General features: G+C 37.5%; 1 protein-coding gene across 1 annotated transcript in view; it reads left to right on the forward strand.

Annotated features, from left to right (window-relative positions):
• Positions 1 to 17,440, forward strand: part of CDK14 (cyclin dependent kinase 14) — a 581,983-nt gene that overhangs the window by 255,648 nt on the left and 308,895 nt on the right. The window contains exon 6 of the mRNA XM_060157002.1: positions 105 to 199. Coding sequence (XP_060012985.1) covers positions 105 to 199 — 95 coding nt within the window. The remainder of the gene's footprint in view (positions 1 to 104; positions 200 to 17,440) is intronic.

Genomic DNA, 17,440 nt, shown 5'->3' on the forward strand with positions numbered 1-17,440 from the left:
GAAAATAGGTATATTTCATCTGATGATGTACCAAAATGATAATGAAACAAATCAGTTGCTTGTTACCCATGATAAATTGTCTCTATGTCCACTTTATTTTACAGCTTCTCTGTTAAAAGGACTGAAACATGCTAACATAGTGCTGCTTCATGACATCATCCACACCAAGGAGACACTGACACTTGTGTTTGAATATGTGGTAAGTAAAATGAGAATTCAGGTTTTATAAATATGAATAAAATTCTTATAGTATTATCATAGAGTTTTGTCTTTAGTTAGCTATACTGAAGTGAGTATTTTATCTGAGTACATGAGACTTGTAATTTTGCATAATTTTGAATGATAATGTATCTTAAAGAAAAATCCAGAAAAAATGTTCAGTTGAATTTTCATCAGGTATATTGTCTATAACCTATGTGTCACTAGTATACACTGTAATTTGTAGGTTTATCAAATAGGATTAAACAACATGATGGTGATCACTCCATCAAGGAAGTTCACAGACAACAAAAATTTTTTTTCTTTGGATTTATAACTTGGTTTCTCAAAAGCATCCTTATTTGGATGATTTTTGTGGAGAAAAGCCTGATACATACAATTTAGACTGCATAGTTTTTCCCCTCGGTTAGTATTTCAGCTACTAATTAAAACTTCCAATTTGCGTAGCACACAATGTAATGATCTTATTGTGTTGAGACTTAGACTTGAACTCATAATTAATCTTCCTCCGTTTCTCTTAGAAAAACATATGGTATTTGTGTAGCACCACTTCAGCATTTAACTGTGGAACCATGAAATGTAACCATGATAATTAACATCCCAATTTTCACAGATGGATCTGAGAACATGTAATTTACAAGATACAAATGACATTGGTAGAGACCTTTATTGAGAAGAATAGCTGTTGGTATTGTGAATGTATTAAGATCCCATTTTGTAATTACCACCCTACTTTTTAAAACATTTGAAATAGTGTCCATTTTTCCTTAAAAATATATAATAGAATGAATATTTACAACATTTTTATCTTGCTAATGTCTGCCTATGTCTGTTTGTCATTTGAAAATTGTTGTCTTATGAAGAAGCCATTCATCTTGTCTATTTACATATAAATGATAGATACATTTGAATAATATGGTAATGTGGCTACAAGGACAGCTAGAGCCAAGCAGTTGCATATATTACATGCTACCAAGAATGGATGCAGATTCACACATCAATGCAAATATAATTTCTTTTGTTTAACTGATGATATGGGGGTCAGTAATGTATTCAGCTGATTTAGAATTGGAGTTTTTGTTTCGTATTTTGTAGTATGTCTAGTTGCAATATTTCAGTTAAATCCAGATTTTTTCTTAGTATACTTGACTAACTTTTCCACAAAACATTACAAAAGAGATTTCAAAAATATTCTTGTTCCCTCCCTCGAAACTGGTTAATTAAATTGAGAGGAAGAAAAATTAGTTTGGCCCCTAAAATCAGTAACATTGATAGAGAAATGAACAAAAATAATGTGAAAACGTGTCTTTCAAATCTTAAAAGAAAATTAAATATATTTGTGAAGCTAAAAATGTGCATATCAGATGTCATTTGATCATTTTATATTCTGTGGAAGTTGCCACATAAAAGGAAAGAAATTCACTGTCCTGCAGTATTTGTCAACTGATTAAGACTGACTTTTAAAATTATTCTTTGTGCGAGTGAAATTCCCCTTGGTCCCAATTCTTCTGGAGACATCCCAGGTCCTCTTCAATAAACCACAAAATAGGGTGCATATATGCAGTACTCTGTGGGCATTTCATGCCTAACTTCTCTGGGGGAGCTAAGGCATAGTTTAACCTGTTCTCTTTTAGAGAATGAGGTACACTGGTGTCATTCATGACTTATGATTGCCCTGCCTTGCCTCTTCTTCCTTTCTCCACTCCACCTTTATTTCTTTACTTTTCCAGTATTTCTTTGCCTTTCTCATCCCCGACTTTCTTTGTCTTTTTCTATTTACTTCATCTCCTATCCTTTTGCTCTCTCTAGTGAAGTGCTTTTTGTTGCTACCACTTGTTTGTTTGGCTTTTTTTTTTTTTTTTTTTTTTGCGGTACGTGGGCCTCTCACTGCTGTGGCCTCTCCCGTTGCGGAGCGCAGGCTCCGGACGCGCAGGCTCAGCGGCCACGGTTCACGGGCCTAGCTGCTCCGCGGCATGTGGGATCTTCCCAGACCGGGGCATGAACCCGTGTCCCTTGCGTCAGCAGGCGGACTCTCAACCACTGCGCCACCAGGGAAGCCCCTGTTTGGCTTATTTTAAGTAAAATGGTCCAGTGAGTCTCTGAAATCAGAGTTGGGGAGGTGGGAGCAGGGGAGCTCTATGCTGTAGAAATTCCTTTCAGAGTCTTCCCAGTTAGAGTGGGGAAGGTGTAGACTCCCTGACAGTATTAACCTGCCTCTGTGGCTATTGCCCAGTACAAAAATAACTTCCCTGAATATTTCCTAAAGTTTCTCTTTTCTTACACTGCTTTTTCATTGCTTGCCTTTTTTTCCCCCACATATGCCAGTATCTCAAGGAAAATTAAGATTCTTACATACTTTAATGGATTAATTTAATCAGATTGTTTTCCTCACAGTATCTAGCAGAAATAAATTCTACTCTTTTCTTGCATGTTTCACAGCAGTGGGAAGGTGATAGAAGTTTCAAAGCATGACATGCCATGGGAATTAGAGCAGATCTAGTGGAGGGGCACAGGGTAGGAAACAGGAGGGCACTTGTGGATTTGAGATGATGAGTGAGGGATCAGAAAGGGAGCTGAAATAATGTTTAAGACAAGTATGACCACAATACTAAAAACCAACAACTAAAATGTATTGAGTTTTATGCTGGGCACTGTGCTGGGGGTTTTGCATTCATTTTCACTTTTGATGTTCTCAACAGTCTTATGGATCTGTGACTGTCACCACCCTACAAAGGAGAAACCTAAGGATTTGGGAGATGAAATGCTTTTTAGGGTCTTGTGGCATGAAAGATAGACTCAGATTCATCTTACTTTGAATCCTAATTGCAATATTGTGTCTCCTGTTGATGTTCAGCTTTACTTAGGTTGAGCTTTTGGTCAGAAGGGGGAAAGGAAACTTCCTCTTTTCTTTCCACAACCTTCCCTCTTCTGCACTTAAGATGTAACTGTATTTAAATCCTAAATACAGTTAAACTGCTCTATAGGTTGAATAAGTTTTGTAGACTGGTTGAAAACCCAGCCACTTAAAATTTTATTTTAATTATGAAATGTTTTAAGTTTCCATAAAGGAAACTTGTAAGTTAGAGTGTTGCCCCATTTATTTCACTGGGATCTACTTAAATACACACACACACACACACACAAACACACACAGAATCTTGTTATTTAGCAAGCCCTAAAATCAGTATCAAACATTTTAATCTACAGTTTCCCAAACTTAATGATGATATTGCCATATTTAAAAATTGTTAACGTCAAAGTTATTTTCTAAAAAATGTTGATTTTGTAGTTCCATGTAATTAACAGCATATTTTTTGAGGGAGGGGACTGAGTATGTTAAACAGTATAGGAAAATTCATACCTCATACTCATGAAAACCCTAGATATGCAGGAAAAGTAACATAATTTAAGATACATTAGGTACTATTGAATTTTTCCTTTGGACGTTAGAATTAATTAAGTATTCAAGCATTTTTTGAGGTACCTATGTAATTTGGGTTCCACAATGTAAGAGATTCTTATTTATGATAGTGTATACACCGTATAAATATATTTCTGTTTTTTTTGCTTTAAAAGAGAACTCTAAGCCTGGCTGCTTTATATTATTGCCATGAATGACATTTTAGATTACATAAAAGCCTTCTGAGGGCCAGAATAATGAAATAAGTGATGAGAAGTTATTGATGTGAAAGAATATTCGAGGAAATGACTTTGGAGGTCACTATTAAAGTGATTCAGTGTATAATAGGATATTGTTTGTGTAGGCTATCTCTTAAGTACTGGGTAAAACTCCTGAAACATCTGAAATTTAGTTTCTTACACACTTTCAAAATGTGTAGATATAGTGGTCTGCAAGCTGCAAGGCTGACACACACTGGGAAATGTGCCCCCAAGCTGCTCATGGCTCATTGGTGTAACCTTCGGGCCCTCGTGATGGGGGCTCTTTTGGGTACTTCCTTTCTCCAGTTGTTGTCAAATGTGAAGGAGTATCTTTATCCAAGCAGTGGCTCTATTAGCTTGAAAAGGTATGTGGTTTCATAATGGTCTAAAATATTATTATAGCCATCTTTTTTTCCTGCCTGGGTTTGAGACATGGAAGAGAAATATAAAAAATGTGAAAATGCTAGCAAAATTTTTTTCTACTTAAACAAAAAGTTAAGCAATTTAGTTTTTATTTTTTGCCAAAGACTAATAAGTGCCACATTACCCTGCTTAACACCATGCTGAAATATCTAAAACAGATTCTGTAAGTGGAAATAAGAATATTAATAGTAAACATGATTATGTAAATATATATTACATTAGTTAAAGTGCATAACCATTCTGTTCTGTTTTAAATTGCATGAGGGCAAAGTGTGTATAGCAGCATTTTTCATTACATATTTAATAATACATTACATTTTTCATTACATATTTAAATATGTAATTACATATTTAATAACATATAAATATAAGAAGAAAAGCAACAAACTTATAACTGATCATGATTATTTGGAGCAATAATTTTATTTCTTCTACTGTGAAATATTCTAAGCTAATGTGCACCGTTATGTAATACAAAAATCTATATTCCACATGAAAAAAAACTGTGTCACCAAAAGTCATATGAAGGGATTTATGAATCACCAAAAATCACATAAGGTATTTTTCTTCTTTTTTTTCACATAATATGTTTTTATAGTGTTTTACATTCTACAGAGCACTCTCTCATAAATGCTATTCCATTAGATTCCATCTTTAGCCCTATGAAGTACATAAGGCAAGTGTTTTTGTTATCCAGTTTTTTTATACTCGATGAGGAAAAAGAATGCTTAGAGAAATTAAGATTTACTAAATCATTTGGTTAAGTTAAAAAGGTAAAGATAAGACTTTAGCCCAAGTCTGCTGTGCCTAAAATTCCTCATTACTCCATTTCACTCTGCAGCCTGCTGGTGTTAACCATCTTCATAGTTTTATTTGATGGCCTGAGGTATGTGTGATGCTGGATATGGGACTGGCAGCTGAAAGTTATGTTCTGTCTTTTCACCGTGCCACACAATTTACCTAATTATTTGGTTTCTATGCCTCATACATTTTGATTTCTAAATCTACAAAGAATGCTTTAATTTGCATGATTTTATACCACATCTGTTCTCAAAAACTGTAGCTCTCCATCAGTATTCTGGTTTCCAGATTAAAGTATCCTGAGGCAATTGAAAAGTTTTCTGCTTTCCTATGAGATATGATATATGTGCACACGTGCATGCACGTACAACTTTAAATGACAGTGATCAGGGAAGGCCTCGCTGAGAAGGTGTTTAGGTAACAATCTGAGGGAGGTGTAGCAGGAAGACATATATTCAAGGCAAGAACATTCCAGATAGAAGACTTATGTGAGGAGCAGCGGGGCTTCTGTGCTGGAATGGAGCAGGCAAGGAGGACAGGAGGAGGAGACAAAATCCAAGACACAATGGGGTCCAGATTGTGTCGGGCCTTGTAAAGTTTTATTTTGATGAACTTTTCTTTTGCTCAGAATGAGATGGGAAACCACTAAAGGATGCTGAACAGAGAAATGATCTGATCTGGCTTATATTTTAATTGAATCTCTCTGGCTGCTTTCTCAAGAATAGATTGAAGATGGGCAAGTTCTGAAACAGAGACCAGTTAGGAGGCTGTCACAGCTGTCTAAGCGTGGGATGATGTCAGCAGTGGAGGTTGTGAGAAGTGGTTGGGTTCTAGATGTATTTCTAAGGTTGAGCTGATAGCATTTGATGTGGCATTTGAGAAATGAAGGAGAGTCAGGGATGATCCCAAGTTGTTTTGGCTGAAACAACTGTAACAGTGGAGCTGCTGTGAGGAGAGATGAAGCAGACTGCAGGAAGATGCAACTCAGCCTTGAAGGGGTTAACTTTGAGATGCCTATTATATATGCAAGTGAAGATGTCACAAGGCAGTTAGACATATGGGTCTGGGATTTAGGAGAGAGGTCCAACGTAGAGATTTGGAAGTTGTCTGGGTCATAGATAATATTTAACAAGGGGATTAGATGAGATCACCAGGTGTGGTCATTGTTACCTTGGTGGCGCTAAATGAACCATGCCTTTGGATATTCACACCCTTGTGTAGTCCCTGCCCCTTAATTAAGGCTGGGCTTGTGACTTGCTCTAACCAATAAAAGAGCATGGTGGAAGGAACACTCTGCCAGTTGTGGTCCTGACAGCTTCTGTTTTGCACTCTTGAGCATCCTGATCAGCCATGTTAGAATTCCAGTTGTCCTGCTGGAGAGACCATGGGGAGAGGCCCTGGATTACATGGAGGAGCACTGAGAACCCAGAAGACAGTGTGAAGTTAGTTAGGCCTGAGACATAGGACCCCAGCCAAGCCATTTGCCCCTCCAGGCTAGTGCCAGACATGTGACTGAAGAAGGCTTCTTGGGTGGGGGTAAGGGGCAGATTCCAGTCTCACAGATGTCACATGGAGCCAAGATGGATTGTCCTCTGCTATGCCTTTTCTGAATTTTCGACCCAAGAATTGTCAGAGATAATATAACGGTGGTTGTTTCAAGCCACGAAGTTTTGGGTTAGTTTCTTGTCCAGCAATCAATAATTAAAACACTGTATGAGCAAATGGACATAGAAATGGAAGAGAGTTTCATGGACTGAACACTGGGACACTTCAACATTCAGCATAACATTAAGGCACTGTAACGTGATGAGGAACACCAACAGAGGATACTGAGAAGGAAGTACCTGTAAGAAAGGAGATTATTTATGAAACCAGATAAAACTATTTCACCTGAGACTCTGAGCTAGATAGACTGGGGTTTCACAAGAGCAGAGGCTGCCTCTCCAATGCCTAGCAGAGTGTCTGGCACATAGTAGGTGCTTAGCCAGTAAGTTTTATATGAGTGAATGAGTGACATTTGAAGCAGGAAGGGCAAGAGACTCTTAATAGTTTTACTACTTATTGCGAACAACCTAGGGAAAGCAGAACTACTTAATTCATATTTAACCTTTTTTTCTTTATTTTTCTATTTATCTATATTCCATCTTTAGCTCCTATTTTGTAGTCTTTATTTTTTCTCTCAAAACAATTCTCTTCCAAGCAGAAGATGTAGAGCAAATCTTACTCCATAACGGGTAGAGCAGACCGCAGACAATGAGATAGTCAGAAACCACCTAGTTGTGTCAAAGGAATTAAAGTGCCTGGCTGCTCTGAAAAATGTACCAGTCAGAGTTCTCTATTTCAAGCAACAGACATCCTCTTTAGCTGAATTAATCTGAAAAGTTTATCAAGAGGTTAACGTGTGGCTGACAGACCTGCTGAGAAGACTTTAAAAATGGGCAGGAACAGTGTGAGGCTGGAGAGCCAGACCCAGAACCAGTATCATGCGTGGACCTGCCCACTGCACATCCTGCTGCCCCCAGGACTGCTGGCTGCAGATATATTGTCTCTTACTTGACTGGCGTGGCTGCCCTGTGTGACTGGATGTTATTACCTTCACTGATGATGTCAAAATGGTGTCGACATTCTCCCTGCTTCTTTGGGTTGTTAGCTCCTAATGCTAAGTGAGGGTTGGTTGTGTTTGGTTAGCTGACACTAGGTCCCATGCCCATGTTTTGACTGCACAGGCCCCTGAGAAGGTGAGTGTCTGGCCTTTTGACTTTTGTAACGACGGTTTGGTCTTGCCTCCCACCAAAATTCATAAAGCAGGGGATTTTCCCAATATAGGGAATAATTTCAGATATAGGACATGCTTTCCTTAGTTCCCTGCTCTTCCCAACCCCCCCTCCAAAAAAACCCACACTCATATAAACATCTACTACAATGAGTTCATTATGTAGTTCCAGGTAAATTACATCTAGAATGTGAAAAGAAAACCATTGCATATAATCTTTGAGAAATCATCAAGAATGAAGGTTATATAAGGAATGCTGGTTTTTCAAAGGTGGTAGGGAACACACCTCTGAATCTGTAGACATGTAAGCTTACTGTAGAACATTAGTGAAATGCAAAAAAAGATTTTTAGACATTCAAGTCTATTCAATCCCTTTTTTTTTTTTTTTTTTTGCGGTACGCGGGCCTCTCAGTGTTGTGGCCTCTCCCATTGCGGAGCACAGGCTCTGGACGTGCACGCTCAGCGGCCATGGCTCACGGGCCCAGCCGCTCCACGGCATGTGGGATCTTCGCGGACCGGGGCACGAACCTGCGTCCCCTGCATCGGCAGGCGGACTCTCAACCACTGCGCCACCAGGGAAGCCCTAATCATTCCCTTTTAATAAGAAACAGTGTTAGTTCTTATTTCAGCAAAGGTTGCGGCAGGGACTCTCATGAGATCCTTATCAACATAAAATTGAAATTCAGTTGTTAGAAGATTATTCTTTCAGTTTATTGCTGGTTGAACAACTTCACCCAAAGCCTATTGATTAATGAATCGACACTGGGATGGAGAAAAGTCTATCGCTGTATGCTGGAGGGCATTGTCCTTGACCTTGTCCTATTTGATATTTTTATTAATGACTCAGATGAAGACATTGAGATGATGTGCTTGACCTATTTGTGTATGTGTTGTCGCTGGGAGTCATAATTAACACTTGGAGTGATGGAATCAGGGGTGAAAAAAGATCTGGTGAAATGATGAGCAGAACCTACAAGGTGAATTGCTGTGGGGCTAAGTAAAACAGTGTATTTGGTTTAAAAAAAAGGCAGCCCAACCTAATACAGAAAAACAGGGTGCAGGGACTTCTTTGGCAGTCCAGTGGTTAAAGACTTCACCTTCCAATGCAGGGGGTGTGGGTTCGATCCCTGGTCAGGGAGCTAAGATCCCACACGCCTCGTGGCCAAAAAACCGATACATAAAAAAAAAAAAAAGAAGCAATATTGTAACAAATTCAATAAAGACTTTAAAAATGGTCCACATCAAAAAAAAAAAGGGATAAACAGGGTGGAGGAAAGTTAACTTAAAAACAGTTTATGTGAAAAAGACTAGTAATTTCTTTGGCTCAAAGAGCTGAAGCAAACAGGAGAGTGCACCTGGAAGGGCATGTGAACGGATACAACATGGAACCAGTAAAGGTGCCAGGAAGACTTACTCAGGAGAATTGAAGCCATACTGAAGAGTGTAGAGAAAAGGTAACATAAGTATTCCAGAGAGGATAAGAAAGCCAAGTGTGAGAGTTCTAGAGAGGCTAGTTTTGGTTTAATCCTGGGAAGAATGTTCAAATGTTTTGTGTTACTCATAAATTAAATTCAGTGCCTTGTGTAATGAACACCTTATCACTAAGAACATTCAGTAGAGGATAAGTGGATTTCCATCAGAAATATTGTAGAGAGGGTTCCTAACCTGTACTTTATGCAAGGGATTGAAGTATGTCATTTAGATGTTATGTCATATAGTGCCAACTGAAACCGTGAAGTGGATATAAGGTGCCTCCATTCTGCAGATGAGGAAATTCAGGCTTAGATATTCAGTACTCCATGCATGCCCTTTCCAGTAGCTGCATCATCTCCTGTGTCGAGTGTGAATCTGGATAGCTCCAAGTTTACATAGCAAAGGACTGCCCAAGTTTTTGCACTGTTATTTAAACTCATCCCATTTGGCATAATTTTGGGAAGCAGAAACACAACTTGTTATGGTCATTCGTTTAATAATTCATTCATTTTTTTTTTCCTCCAACGTATGTGGCCTGTCTTCTCTGTGCCAGGGACTATCCTTAAGCTCTAGGGATACAAATATATAGCCCTTACTTTTAACAAGGTTGAAATCTGGTGGAGGACTGTGATCTTAGACTAGATAATCTTCATGTGCCATTTGAGTTATAAGTCGCTGTCATAGATCTTCACATGTCATGGACTGGAATATATTTGTGTTTTAGTGACAACAGTAGGAAAACTGGATTTGACTCATGGACTTTTCTTTATGGAAGACTTTCAAGGATGTTTTAGTTTCATATACGGAGAGCTAGTTATGCAGTGTAATACTATGATCTTATATTCTGAAGGGGTGGGTTGCCATGCAGAACCAAGTACTGCAAGTGAACAGATGTAAACGTTGTGGATGACAGAACATGCAGGCAGCTAAAGATAAAAGAATTTTGAACCATAAGGAGAAATTAAAGAAATGAAAAAGAAAACAAGCCAGCTTTCAATCAGTGCTCTGTTATGAATGTCTTATTTCTCTAATTGGTAGGACAAAGTCAATTATCTTCTTTTCTATCCTTTTCCCTAATGGCTTTTTCTCATCTAATAGGGAGTCATGGTCTCCTTTAGTCACTTTAAACTGTGTTTGTTCACTGTCATGTTGGGTGCTGAGATTTTAGTGTATTTTTTTCTGTTTACATCATACCTATCTTCTCTGTGTTCTAGTTTTATTTCATATGGTTGCCTTTCCTTATTCGGAAGTCCTGATTACAGTTCAGTATTTTAATCCACATGATTTAAGATGGGAGTGTGTCTGATCTTTAACTGTTGTGATAGTAAATGCCTGCTTATTTACAAAGACACACAGTTTATGAGTACATTCCACTACAGATTAGACTGTTTTTATGACAATACAGTATGCCCCTATGGTTTCTTTAAAAATTATTTTTATTACTTTAATTTCAAATTTAATCATTTAAACTATAGACGTTTAATGGTGAAGCTGGTATAATCTGTGATATTTGAAAAGAATGGACTGAAAAAAAAGACTTCATTTGTAGAAGGAAGTCATAGGGAAGATAACAGTAGTAAAAAAAGAGAATTCCTTCAGAAAGGAAAAAACATATTTCGCGTATTAATCGTTTGTTTTTCCTCACAAAAATCATTTCCAAGTTTCCTTAGTTAAGGAAATAATAATCTTAAAAAAACTGTGCATACTTCAGGGGGCAGGTGGAAGCAGGAGAGCGATGCATTAATAAGACTGACAGTAATGATCAGCTTGGAGAAATTGGACAAACGTTCCAGCTAAAGTACTACAGTTGCCGTCTGATGAAAGTGCCCAAGTTCAGGATGAAGATGATCAATAATTCCAATTACCTTCACATTATGTTTGAATAGACCATGAAGTAATTGGAGAAAAAAATCATTAGCAGATTTCTCTCTAAGCGAAGTATACATTATTATATATCATACGAAATGGAGTGTCTAACTTCTCACCAATTTTCAAAATCAGTAATTTGATAAAGGCATATCATTATAATGACCATTATAATGAATGGTCTTCTTTCATATGATTATTATTATTTCTTACATTTATTTATTTCAAATTCATTCAGTTAACATCACATAATATTTTAGTTTAATATGCACTTTATGCATTGGTAAAGGGCAGTTAAACCCACACCAGGGTTAAATCATTCATTTTGTTGCTGTGATTGTTGTTTTTATGCAAGTTGTACATCACACGCATACAAAGAGTCAGTTAATTCTGTGGTTTGTTATGAAAAATAGTTTTTGCTTTCAGCTCTTTTAACTGATTCTTTCGGATTTTCCTCTGAATATTTAATAAGACTTTCTTTTATTGCCACTTCTTGATTATTCGCCTTTTGGCATCATCCATTGATTCCTACAGTGAAAAATGGGAATTTAGTGGTCTTTTAAAAAATGTTTCCGCTTTGAAACAAGTGAACATCCTATCCTGCCACCCTCCCAACCTTCCATCCTCTCAATATAGGTATATTATAATTTTGATTAGATCAGAAATTCAAAATTTACATTATTATGTCAATATAAATCTTGTTTATAGCTGAGGCATGTAGTATACTGTGATTGCTTTTTTGTTTTCCCTGAAATTAATAATTGCCCAGTTTTCATTTCTACCATTAATTCAAGACCTCCCCAAGCCTCTGCCTGGTGCATCTCCTGTCACTAGTTTCCTGCGGTGCCCCTCCCCTCGCTACTGGGCTGGAGCTCTTTTTTCCTCCATCTCATGTTGTTTTGTTTTGGGGTGAACACAATTTCTAGTAGCTTTCTAGGAAAGAGTGTGTGGGACATTTTTTTATTTGAGACATTGCATTGCTGAAAATATCTTTATTCTGCACTTATGTTCGATTGACATTTTGGCTAGATATAGGTTTCTTGGTTGGAAATAATTTCATTAGAATTTCAATGAAATTGCTCCATTGTTGTCTAGTTTCCACTGTTTCTGTTAAAATACTTCTCTTTATTTCCAGTGTTTTGAAATTTCATGATGAAGCAAAGAGTTGACCAAGATGTAGCTTTGTTTTCATTCAGTGCACCTTTTCAATCTGGAAACTCATGTCTTTCCATTCTCTTTTTTTTAATACAACAATTCACATAACAAAATTCACTCTTTTAAAGTGTATAATTCGGTGGTTTTTAGTATATTCTCAGAGTTTGGGAACCATCACTGCTACCTAATTTTAGAAAATTTCATCACCCTAAACAGAAGTCCCATATCCATTAGCAGTCACCCTGAATTCTTTACCCTTCTAACTGCTAGCAATCACTAATATACTTTATATCTCTATAGATTTGCCTGGACATTTTATCTAAATGGAATCATTAATATGTGACTTTTTGTGCAGGTTTCTTTCACTTAGTATAATGCTTTTAAAGTTCATTCATGTTGTAGCCTGTATCAGTACTTCATTCTTTTTTGTGGCTGAATAATTGTCCATGGTATATGGATTGATGACAAATTGAAATTATAATGGCATAATCATAGATCAGGCATACAAAAAGGGTGTCAGGCAGTCATTGAGGTTCTGGTTTCAGACACATCTCTGCCCCACTGAGCATTTGAATTTGCTCTGAACTATATCAAACCCTATGATACCACCAGCTGTGTTTAGAACAACATCCCTCAGCTGCAACTTTGTATAGTCTCAAGGTCCCCACCCCTTGTAGCTATGCAACCACTTCAGACCCCAACCAGTCCTTGCTTAACAAGCACCCTTACTTCTTGCCTGTTCCAATTATAATTCTTGACAAACAATTTAGGTAGCTAACTGTGGCCTTGCAATTTCTGCCTTTATAAGCTTCCTCCATTTTGTAGTGCTACAGAACACAATTCAAGTGTTTCTTGAATTTGTGTCTCCTACATGTAGTCTGACACCCCAAATAAAGCCTATTTCAATTAGATTTCGATTTCTGAAATCTTGGTTAACAAGATAATATCACATTTGTTTATCCATTCATCAGCTGATGTACATTTGAGTTGTTTTCGCCTTTTGGCTCCTGTGAATAGTGCTGCTATGAACATTTGTGTATAGTCATTTGTTTTGAGTCCCTGTTTTCAATTCTTTTGAGTATATACGTAGGAATGGGAGTGCTGAGTCATCTGATGACGATCTTTAAATTTTTGAGGGATTGTCTTAAACTATGTTGCAAATTGCATGCACCATTTTACAATGTAGCCAGCAGTGTGTGGCGTTTCCGATTTTTCCACACCCTCTCCAATACTTGTTATTGTATGCCTTTTTGGTGATAGGAGGTGTATAATAGTTTCTTCTTGTCATTTTGTTTTGTATTTCCCTCCTGACTGGTGACTAATGAGGTCAAGCTCTTTTAATGTGCGTATGTCCTTCTGTTCCAGGAAAGTATCTTAAATTATTTTGTTATGAGTTCCTCCCTTCACTTTTTCTTTTCTTTTTGGATCTTCTATTATGTAAATGTTGGACCTCCTGGATTGCTCTTCTAATTTTCTTATCTTTTCTCTCTTATATTCTAATTATTTTTTCCTTTAGCTCATCATTAAGGGACATTTTCTCAACTTTGTGTTTCACCTATTCTATTGAAATTTAAAATTTTTAATATTATTAATTTCTAAGAGACCTTTTTGTTCCCAGAATATTCCATTTTATAATATCCTTTTCTTGTTTCAAGATTGCAATATGTTTTCTTAACTCACTGAAAATATTAATGATCTTTTTTTGAAGCTTTTTTAATAGTATTTTCTCTGTTTCTACTGAGTTTTTTTTCTTCTGGTTTGTTTTGGTCTCTGTCTTTAATATTAGAGGCTGTGGAGTGATAACTGGTGATTCTTAGTTGTCTGGCCATAACTTAAAAGTGGTGCAGTAACAACCTGATTGGGTGCTCCAAGTGTGCTGGGTAGCTGGTTCACCATGAATTTCACTGTAGGAACTGATGAAGCCGTTTTGTTGAGAAGCCCTTGATATATCACTATCCATCTTTCCTGCAGTGCTGTAAGAGTCCTGGTAAAAATTCTCCTAAACTCCTGCCTAGAAGATAGAGTCCTAGTTGACAATCTTCTGGAAGCAGAGTGGGAGATGGAAATCCACTTAGTCCTCCTGTTGCAGGATGGTATCCCTGTTCCTAACTGGTTGGGTTTCCCAGTTCTCTGTTTTACCCTCTTTGGGTTTGGTAGAGGCAGTTACCTATGTCAGCAGAGGGGGATAAGGGATATAAGGATTAAATATCTACTGAAAAGACTTCCAGTCACGCTTTCATATTTTAGACCTCTATATATAGACCTTCTGGTCATTCCCACTTCCTGGTGTCAGCCCTGAGCCTTTTGGTTGTTCTGTCATATAAATAAGGCTGCTTTTAGGCTTTCCCTGCTGCCAGTTTAATAATCATTTGTTGTTTGTTTGCATTTTGTATGCTAAACTTGCTACCATCTGTTTTGGAGCTTCTAAAATTTTGGTGAGTGGGGATTCAAGAGAGTACAGGATGGGTACATATGTCCAGTTTGCCATCTTTACCTTGGAATTGCATCCATTCTTAATAAGTTTAAACATGAGCAAATGCTTGAGCTTGTCATTGTGTAAACCACTGTGTAACTAGATAATTTTTTTACTTTAATGGTTGTGAAGTATATAAATCTTTGCTGTTTATCAATTATCAGAGTTTATCAGATGTGACAAGGCTAGTGAGAGTGAAGATATTTGAATGAACTGTTATTAGATTATCATCCCATCGGTAAAGTTTTAGGCACACAAGCAGTGTCTAAAGTGTGACCATGCCTTTATTAGGATGTCCTGTCTTGATGGAAAATATTTATGATTGTTAATTGGTCAGTTAGTCATTTTGTTTGTTTTTTCTTATAGTTTGTTATGATGATTGTGGGATGTTGATGGGCTGTATAAACACACACTCATACATTTGAGAGCATTTTAAAGCCAATAAGAAGCTTTTTACGATGTAAGTGTATGTATATGGAATAAAAAATTGTGACGCATTCTGATTTTAAAACATAATTATTAAGAATGTATAGGTTGCTTATTTTGCAGGTTCATTAGGCTTTTGATTGCTGTGTATGATTAGAAACTTCCTTTTGAAAATATGAACTTTATCGTTCTAAGTTAACCTCCAATTTCAACTGAGTAAATTACTCCTTTTTCCCTGGCAGATAGGAGTCCAGTTATAAATCCCCAACAGATGCTCATGCCTCGTTTTTATTTCATAATTGAGAAGCTGAAAAACAAATTTGTCATGGCAGCTATTTGCTAAATAGGAATTTTCCTTCTTCTGGGTTTTTCCTTTTTTCTTGAATATGTGATCTTTGTTTTAAAGCTTTGAATCTCATTTCAGCCATCATCAGGAACATTTGGAAGATTGAATTGGTTCCCTTTTCTCCTCTTTATATTTCTCTGCCCTTTCTACTTGGATAGGGAAGTTAGAAGCAGCAGGGAAAGCCAAAATGTTGAGTATTTTAGCTAGGATTTTTAGGATATGTATTGGGGAACAGTATCTAATTCTAACAACAAGACATAAAGTCAGCAATGCTGGGGAGAAGAGGTGTGGGGAGGGATGATTAGTAACGGAATATTTATTAGAAGAAAAGAAGAGAGGATTAAAGTTTTTTTTGTTTTTTTTTAAATCAGATTTTACCTGAGTAAAAATACAGTGAACTGAGTGGTATCTTGCAAAGGGTGAGCAGGACAACTTGATTATTTTTCTATCATTGTGACATCTGTGTAAGATGCATGGGCAGCTAGTTTCCTGAGGGCAGGGGCTGATTTCTCATTTGGTGTGTCTCTTAGTACAGTTACACTAGGAACTCTATAAATCTCTGCCAAATTGGTATTTTTTTCCCATAAAGTGGGTGCACCAGATATGATTGTGTGTGTGTGTGTGTGTGTGTGTACTATAAATGTAGAGTCATTTTTCAAGGTTTTCATTAAAACACCCTTACAGAGCGTAACAGACACAAAGATATGGGGTCCATATCCTCTTTAAAGGAGAACTTGCTGCCTAGCTACAGCAAGCATAGCTATATGGTCACCAGAATGCATCTCCGTCAGCAAATAGGGATCTGGTTCAGCTTCAGGGACCCATCTTGAATGAGGTCGTGACTTTCCACAGGCATCCTGTATCTGGTGACTATGTGAGGAGGAGGTATAAAGGCCTGGACATTTCTGGTGAACACAGGGCAAATCTGGGGCTAGGTTGGCCGAGGCTTTATTGGCCTGCATCACATTTTCACGTCCTTTGTCCAATCCTGCTTTCTTTTCATTCCTTTCACCTAATAAACATTTCATTCCTTTTACATAATATGCATACTGTAGCCCCAAACTCCACCTGGAGAACCCAACCTATGGCATAGTGTCATAAAGATTAATTTTATTTTTTTTAAAGTTAATTAAATTATTTATTTATTTATTTATTTTTGGCTGCATTGGGTCTTCGTTGCTGTGCACAAGTTTTCTTTAGTTGCGGTGAGCGGGGGCTACTCTTCGTTGCAGTGTGCAGGCTTCTCATTGCGGTGGCTTCTCTTGTTGTGGAGCATGGGCTAGGTGTGCGGGCTTCAGCAGTTGTGGCTCGCGGGCTCTAGAGCGCAGGCTCGGTAGCTGTGGCAGACCGGCTTAGTAGCTCTGAGGCAAGTGCAATCTTCCAGGACCAGGGCCCGAACCTGTGTCCCCTGCATTGGCAGGTGGATTCTTAACCACTGCGCCACCAGGGAAGCCCAAGATTAATTTTAAAATGCAATTTAACCCTTTAATTTAATAGGGATTTGTTATCTTTTAGGGAAGTTACTGTTAAAATATGGGGTTCTGATTTACATATCCAAATATATCAGACATATACCAGAAAATCAAAAGATTTTCAGAGTTCAGAGGGGAAAAAGATAACCTGGTATAGCAAGAATTTCTAGAAAAGTTAACTTTGGATGAGAAATAATTGAGTTCATAAAACTGTAGCATCTTTTTTGAAGTTATTAAATCCTTGACAAAAGTTTCTTTTAAAGTTCAATGCAAGGGACTTCCCTGGTGGTTAAGACTTCACCTTCCAATGCAGGGTGTGCGGGTTCGATCCCTGGTCAGGGAGCTAAGGTCCC

The sequence above is a fragment of the Lagenorhynchus albirostris genome, chromosome 8 (genome assembly GCF_949774975.1).
Source record: "Lagenorhynchus albirostris chromosome 8, mLagAlb1.1, whole genome shotgun sequence".
In the NCBI taxonomy this organism is placed as follows: Eukaryota; Metazoa; Chordata; class Mammalia; order Artiodactyla; family Delphinidae; genus Lagenorhynchus; species Lagenorhynchus albirostris.